Below are 8,247 nucleotides of genomic sequence, written 5' to 3' on the forward strand. Positions count from 1 at the left end.
TTCATTCATTTGCGCTCTATATCGATCGGCCTATTTCGTTCATCATTTCCTAATATCAAGTAACTAATTAATAACTCTCTTGTTCATTTAATTTTCTTTGCCTCGTAGGGTTTGGAGACGGTTCGTAGATACCAAGGTCGGTGAATTCAAAAAAGAGCTACATTTTAAAATGGCAGTGCGGACGTTGGGGATATTCAGCCACCGGGGACCAATCTATGTGGATACTATGTTTGTGAGAGGATCCGGAGATACTGCAATGAGCGGGACCAGCAGTGTGAGAACAACATCCTGAGGAATAACCTCCGGAAGACGCTTAGTCCAGAAGCTCGCTTCCGACCACTTCAAGAGGAACTAGCTGGATGGTTGGCGAGGGAAGTCATCGATCCTAGAGGAGAACACCATTACGATGATGTAGATCTTTATATGCACTAAATTATGGATGGAAACTTGTTCAAAATTGTATATGGTCATCCGATATTGAATATATATTCTATATGGTCATCCGATATTGAATATATATTGTATATTCCTCTTGAATTCTTTTTGGTTCTAATTTCAAATTTGTTTGAAATTGTACATTCATATGCATGTATGTAGTACCGTAGAATATGTGAAACTCCTTCAAAATTAAAACCCAAAAGAAATAAAACAATACAAATTAAAAAGAAACCAGATTTAGGGGGAGGGGGGGCTAAAACCCTAAACCCTGCGGAGGCCTTTAGTCGCGGTTGGCCAGAAGAACCGCGACTAAAGGTCCTCCGCCCTGGCGCTCGCCTGCGGCCCACGTGGACGGGCCTTTAGTCGTGGTTCGTAAGGAACCGCGACTAAGGGGGGGGGGGGGCCTTTAGTCGCGCTACTTTGGTCGCGGTTGCGCAACCGCGACTAATGGCAGTTGCCAACCGCGACCAAAGCCCCTTTTTCCACCGCTCCAAGACGAAAAGTTGGACCGTCAGGAGGCCCTCGTTATCTGAGGATGCTGCCGTTGACTCTGAGGGCTACATATCGGCCAAGGCGACCCCCCTTGGCGGTGGTTCCGTTGCGTTCGTCGACTTTTCTAAGGGCATCCTCATCTGCGATGTTCTTGACGGCCGGGAAAGCCCGGAACTCCACTATATCTCTCTGCCATCAGAAGAACTCTTCCAACCATTGCCGGATGCCTACCCGTACATGCCTCATGATTTGACTTTTCACATTTCCAGCGAGACTATTCGCATCAAGTTTGCTAACGTGGTGTGTCCCTTATCTGGGGATTGGCGCATTGAGACGTTCAGTACTACCACAGTGACTGAGAGTCCTTGGGGCCAGGTCAATCCTTGGGAAAAAGGCTCCACGGTCGATGCTAGCGAACTGTCAGTTCATGGCAGCATCGAGCTTTCAGGACTGCTGGACCATGGTGACGGCAAGCAGACTCTTGGCTCTCTCTTTGTTGAGAAGCCCGCGTTGAGCTTACACCAAGACAACATTGTCTGCTTAATGGCTAAGCAAAATATCATGGATAGACAATTGTGGATGATTGCTGTCGACATTGAGAACAAGGAGCTGCAAGGAGTCATCCATCTTGGGGTAGGAAGACGCACGGCACTAATCTACAGCACCATCTCTGGTCACCTCAACAACGTTGCTGCGACTGCATCTACTGGTAATATAAGCATGCATATTTTCATCTCATTTTCTACCACCTTAATGCATTCAGGTAACCAAAGCATGTCAAAATCCCCTTAATTTGGTGTTGTATAACTAATTAGCAGCAAAGCACTAACCCTAACTCATCTAATAAAGTACCCTCAAAGCCTGTGGCTCTGATATATGCGAATGGTCGACTTAGGATAATTAATACAAAATGGTTGATAGATTGGTGATACTGATTGTTTTGTGATTATTCTGTAAACCAAATTGGTTGATTTTTTTTCGAAATGGGGGTATCTCCCCAACCAAATTGGTTGATAGATTTGTTACATGTATTTGCTGGCGCAGGTGAGAAGGGAGACCTGAAAAGGCTAGGAGCGTCGCTGGAGTAAGAAAACCTCCCAAGAAACTGTTCAGGGTTGCATCCTTGGTTGGTGAACAAGAGAAAGGGGTCACGGGAACTGATGATGGTGATGGTATGGACTTGGAACTCGAGTAACCAAATATGGGGACTAGCATATCTGCTTAAGTTTAACACTGATGAATGTCTCTACATCGATCGTCATCCTGTTTGTCAAAGTTTCATCATGTATCTATACTACTACCTCCGTCCCAAGGAATAAGGCGCACACGTATTCGAAGACGAACTTTGACCATAAAAATTGAGCAACATAATCTTGATTATATCATATGTAATTAGTATTGTTGGATTCGTATTAAAAAACACTTTCTAATGATGCTAATTTCATACAAACAATCTTTATATATTTGAAGTAATTCTTGGTCAAACAAAAAACACGTAAAACGAGGACGCCTTATTCCTAGGTACTACTTATAAAAGAGCAATCATTTTCTTTCCTAGGTACACCCCACCTAACGTACGCAGAGAATTAACACCACTAGATCACCCCGCTTGATTACATCCAACCGTCATGATTACCCTAAATCTGACTTAAAAGTGTGCTTAGCGGTTACTGTCCACTCACCCCGCTCCACCTGCGGAGTGCGGACGAATTTTCTCCTCCCTCGCACGCTGCGTCCATCCGGGTACATGGAGCACTTGATACGAGAGAGAGAGAGAGAGAGAGAGAGAGAGAGAGAGAGAGAGAGAGAGAGGGAGGGAGGGAGGGAGGGAGGGAGGGAGAGAGGGAGAGATGAAAATGGAAAAAAAATACTGGAAGAGGTAACCATTCACAATCTCTTAGAATATTAGGCAATTTCCGAGTGAGTTTAATTACCGAAAACAACATTACAGATGCACTAGCATACTTAACCACACACATCAGACTAAGCACATGCATCAGAACTGAACATAGAACAAGTAGCAGTGCAAGGTAAGAGAGGAAAACACGTACATCGCGGCCGGGAAGATCGCATCGGCAGCAGGACCACCACCATGGCCAGTGGCGGAGTCAGGATTGAAGCAAGCCCCGGGCAAAAAACTAAGCGCAAAAGTAACTAGTAAAAAAAGTCTTGTAATACCACAGAAAAACTGGTACGGTAGCAAGAATGAATATATATTTTTAGATCCATTGTTAATTCTCCAAGAACATGCACAAGAAATAACTAAAAAACTTAAAATAGTTTAATGGGATACAAAATATGATACCAGATCACTAGTTCTGTGCGTCCGTGCCTCCCATGGCTTCATCAACAACCTCATCAACACTTACCGAAATAATAGCATTCATACCGACTCCGAGACGAGTATTTGCATTGGCAACACGATATGCAAGGTCATCACTTCCTTGAGATGCAATGGATGGTCCACTTTGGGGAGTCGGTTCAGTTTCAGTAGCATTTTCGCTTTGAGGAGTTTCTTCAGATTGAGGGTTCATTGATGCATTCGCTTTTGAGATCGATGGAAAAAAATCTCTTCATCTTCTGTTCCTAAACATGAAACCAATTACAAACAATTATTAAACCATACTTATTCATTATTTATTATAACTTCCTAAATCCTAATTCTTATCTATTTGTAAAACAAAAAATTACCTACTTCAAAGGGCTGCCGAGAGATCAATCACAACCAGCCAAGCAGGGACCGATCAGGTCACCAGGAGTTGAGGCAATGAGGCAGGCAGAGGCTTCCCATGGCCGAGCAGCACTGCCGCAGTTACGGAGGCCGGCGAGCCGACGACGTACGCGCACGACCGCACGCAGGCAGGGACGTCGGGGCGGGCGGCGGCGGGTGTGCAGCTGTGCAGGCGCAGCGCTGTTTTTACGAACCGACGATCGTTCGCGATCGCGTGGGCTACCGGCGTACAGGCGTAGTATCCTACGCGTCTACGCGAGCTGCGAGTGGCCTGGGGCGTCGTGGAGCGAATTAGGGAAACGACGCTTTCTCCTTCAGCCGAGTTGGGCCAGCGCCCTGGGCCAACTTTTTTTTTCCGTTATGGTAAGGAGAAAATTTCATGCGACCCGGGCCATGGCCCTTGTTGCCCTGGGCCTGGCTCCGCCCCTGACCATGGCCATCGTTGATGTCGCCCATGGTGTAGTCGGATTTATCGAGGAAGCAGTCGAACTGGTGAAGAAGAACACGAACAGCAGCGAGCAGTCATGCCGAGACGCTCCCTAAAAACCTTATCGCCCGCCTCCCGGTGGAGGATCTCAACAGACGGGGTTTCGGAGGCCTGCTCTCCCGGAGGTTGTGCACGCAGTTGCCGGGATGGGGAAGACTAGAGAGTAGCACTGGTGGAAAAAAGGGCTTTGGTCGCGGTTGGCAACTGCCATTAGTCGCGGTGGCCCAACCGCGACCAAAGCAGCGCGACTAAAGGCCCCCCCCTTTAGTCGCGGTTCCTTACGAACCGCGACTAAAGGCCCGTCCACGTGGGCCGCAGGCGAGCGCCAGGGCGGAGGACCTTTAGTCGCGGTTCTTCTGGCCAACCGCAACTAAAGGCCTCCGCAGGGTTTAGGGTTTTAGCCCCCCTCCCCCTAAATCTGGTTTCTTTTTAATTTGTATTGTTTTATTTCTTTTGGGTTTTAATTTTGAAGGAGTTTCACATATTCTACGGTACTGTATACATACATGCATATGAATGTACAATTTCAAACAAATTTGAAATTAGAACCAAAAAGAATTCAAGAGGAATATACAATATATATTCAATATCGGATCACCATATACAATATATATTCAATATCGGATGACCATATACAATTTTGAACAAGTTAGTTACAAATTCTGGTGCATATAAAGTTCTACGTCATCGTAATAGTGTTCTCCTCTAGGATCGATGACTTCCCTCGCCAACCATCCAGCTAGTTCCTCTTGAAGTGGTCGGAAGCGAGCTTCTGGACTAAGCGTCTTCCGGAGGTTATTCCTCAGGATGTTGTTCTCACACGTCTGGTCCCGCTCATTGCAGTATCTCCGGATCCTCTCACAAACATAGTATCCACATAGATTGGTCCCCGGTGGCTGAGTATCCCCAGTCGTCCGCACTGCCATTTTAAAAGATAGCTCTTTTTTGAATTCACCGACCTTGGTATCTACGAACCGTCTCCAAACCCTACGAGGCAAAGAAAATTAAATAAACAAGAGAGTTATTAATTAGTTACTTGATATTAGGAAATGATGAACGAAATAGGCCGATCGATATAGAGCGCAAATGAATGAAAATAATTACTTTTGCAACATTTTTCTCATGTCGCCCCAAAGCGCCGGATCCATATTCAGAGAGTCGTGGACGAGAACTGAGGAGGTCTGAACTTTAATTACCATAAGAATCCAGTGGAACCTGCGGACACGATACATGCACAGTCATGCATAACTCATCGATTAGCCACATACCATGCATGGAGTAAACAAAAGAGAATGTGCTCAAGACAGAAACACTCACCCAAAATGGTAAGGAAATAGAATATCACTTTTCTCTTGCTGTTTTCTAATAAACCGCCACAGGTCTTCCTCCACGTCGGCGGGGTGGTGTTCTAACACATATGAATTAACGATGTGTGGGTCAATGAACCCAACATCATGGATGTTCCTTATTCGCATTTCCCGCTTCTTCATTCTGCATAATATATAGCGTACACAACAAGATAGTTAGGACAATATATATATATATATATAGTGCAGGCAATGAACGAGATGGGGTAGAAATTAATAAATCACTTACAGAACGTAGCAACTGATGATAGATTTGTCGAGGTCGCGCAGATTGAACAGCTGGAACAATTCACTCAGAGGAATTTCTACCCAGTAACGTTTGAAGTGATGCACATATTTAACTTCAGCATAGATATAGTCTTTGGCGTCTTTATGTTTTATGTAACCCTTGTACCAATTTAGCAGACCTTTCATTTGTCGAGGTAGATCCTCTTCCTGCGCAGGCTCGACGAGAGGGCCATTCTTCACATATGTAAATACTACGTCCTTCATTGGCGCCTCATCAAGGCCTAGCAGTGCACGAAGAGTGATACCTAACTCGGCCGCTTGTTCTCTGGCACTCGTTACAGTCAATCCATGTGCTGCCGCAGCTGCTATGATATCGGGGGCATCCGGATCGGTGGCTTGCACTATGAGCGGGGCGATCGATTGTTTACTTTGTTCCCCGAGCTGGGCAACTTCTTTCCCCCTTTCTAATTTTGACTCGGCCTCGTCCTTCAAGGCTTTCTTCTCCGCCAACTCTTTCCTGTTCTTGAACGCGAGTGCTTGCCTACGAAGTTCACGTAAATAGTCGTCAGGCAGATTCTTCGCGGCTTGGGACGGTGTGTTCAAAAATGACTTAGCCCACTGCTTTTCCTTGTCAGAATATACTGGCTTGGGCTCGCCCTCTATTTTCTTCTTGACGCCCGCCTTCCATTTCTCTAAATCAGCAGCCGCGCCCGCCTCGACTTCCTCGGCACTACTTTCCCAAGGCCTCCTGGGGAGAGGCTTCAGTGATACCTCCGGTACCTTTGTTTTCTTAGGTACGTAAGGGTCCGGGTTAATAACCCAGGACTGCTTCTGCTTCTTCGCCGGAGGTGGATTGGGGGGCGGTACCGGTGTCTGATCACCCGCCGGACGAGGACTGGGGGGCGGCGGCGTCGGCTGACGTGAATGAGGTGTATTAGGTGAAGCACCACCGCCACCGTCACCGCCACCGCCACCGTCACCGCCACCGCCACCGCCACCGTCACCGCCACCGCCACCACCACCACCGTACGGGGGTGGACTTGTTGGCGCCTCGCCTGGAAACTTGATAAATTTTTTCTGCCATAGAATGAACTGGCGCTTGACATCTCCAAGTCTTTTCACCCCTTCAGGTGTAGCAATGTCAATGTCCAGGTCCTCAAACCCTTGGACTATCTCCTCCACCGTCACACGAGCATAGCCATCTTGAATGGGGTTGTTGTGGTGGAGTGCTCCAGGTGGTAAAGCACTGCCGATGGCTACCTTCATGGACATGTTCCCGATAGGATAATACAGATGACATGCTTTCATCTCCTTTATATCGTCCACGGGGTAGCGAGGAGGCTCCGGTGCAGTAATTTCGACCACCAGAGGCTCCGGTGCAGTAATTTCTATCGTCGGTGCACCAGCCGGTGAGGCCTCCGTGGAAGCCACGCTGCTTCTTCTCCGCTGCTGGCTTCCGAGATCCATTGGATGATCTTCAGCATGCTGCGCCCGAGCTGCATCTCTTTCGGCGACTAGTACACTCACGGTTTTCTTCATCACATCCATTTCCGTTACCAACTTCGCCACAACATCTGCATCCCGATCCATCTTTCTCTTACGGCTTCTGTAACCGTACGGGTCATCGTTCTAGGGGAACCCTATTTTCCACGGAATGGGCCCCATGCCTCGTATACGTCCTCCGTGTTCAGGGTTCCCGAGGGCTTTTGTCAGGGCGTCGTTCTCTCTGTTGAACCTGATCCTCCCCTCTTGAGCCTCCCTCATTGCCTCAATAAGCTTTTTGGTGGGTGTAATTATTTTGCCCTGGTAAACACACTCCCCTGTCTCCGGGTTCAGCGATCCCCCATGCCCGTACCACCAGCTTTTGGCCCTTGGGTCCCATCCCTCCGTACCTGGACGGATTCCTCGCGCCCTCAGCTCGTTCTCCATCTTCTCCCACTTAGGCTGCCAAAAGCGATACCCTCCTGGCCCCATTTTATGATTGTACTCCTTCTTGGCCGCATTTTCCTTATTTTTTTCGATAGTTCAAGGAACTGCTCCGATTTCTTTTGCTTCACAAATTCTGGCCAATCATGTTGCAGTTTCTCATATTGTCCTTTGAAATTCGGAGTCTTGCCCTGGTTGACAAAGTCATGGGCTAGATTTTGCTTGTATTTCCTAATGCGTTGGCCATCCTAGAAAGAGCGAATCGTTTGACTAGCTTGCGCCTCTCCTTGTTTTCCGCAATCTTGTTACCCTCCTCATCGTATTTGCGGTATTCCGGAGGTAGAACGAAATGTTCCATAAGCTTGTTGAAGCAATCTTTTTTTTCTCTCTTATCGACAAAAGTGAAACCAACACGTGCCTTCTTTGGCTCATTCCACTCCTGGCGGGTGATCGAGACGTTGTCTCTAACAACGGCTCCGCATTGGCTGACAAACTTGGTGGCGTTCTTGCTGGGCTCCAGCGGCCTGCCGGTTGCTTCGTCGACAACATCGATGGTGCATGTTTCTCCTGCTTTCATC

At 47.4% G+C, this 8,247-nt stretch overlaps 1 protein-coding gene and 1 long non-coding RNA gene across 2 annotated transcripts; one reads left to right on the top strand and one right to left on the bottom strand.

The window, feature by feature from the left end:
• Positions 1-885: 885 nt before the first annotated feature.
• Positions 886-2,223, top strand: LOC127332191 (uncharacterized). The gene is made up of 2 exons (XM_051358465.2): positions 886-1,639; positions 1,975-2,223. Exons 1-2 carry the CDS (start codon positions 886-888, stop codon positions 2,016-2,018), a joined length of 798 nt encoding a protein of 265 aa, XP_051214425.2. The 3' UTR covers positions 2,019-2,223.
• A 2,536-nt stretch (positions 2,224-4,759) lies between these two features.
• On the bottom strand, positions 4,760-5,701 carry LOC127329943 (uncharacterized). The gene is made up of 3 exons (XR_011756768.1): positions 5,466-5,701; positions 5,253-5,363; positions 4,760-5,135 (listed from the first exon to the last, which is right to left on the bottom strand). It is a non-coding gene; the product is annotated as an uncharacterized lncRNA (long non-coding RNA).
• Between the last annotated feature and the right edge of the window lie 2,546 nt (positions 5,702-8,247).

This window comes from Lolium perenne, chromosome 4 (assembly GCF_019359855.2).
Source record: "Lolium perenne isolate Kyuss_39 chromosome 4, Kyuss_2.0, whole genome shotgun sequence".
Lineage (NCBI taxonomy): Eukaryota > Viridiplantae > Streptophyta > Magnoliopsida > Poales > Poaceae > Lolium > Lolium perenne.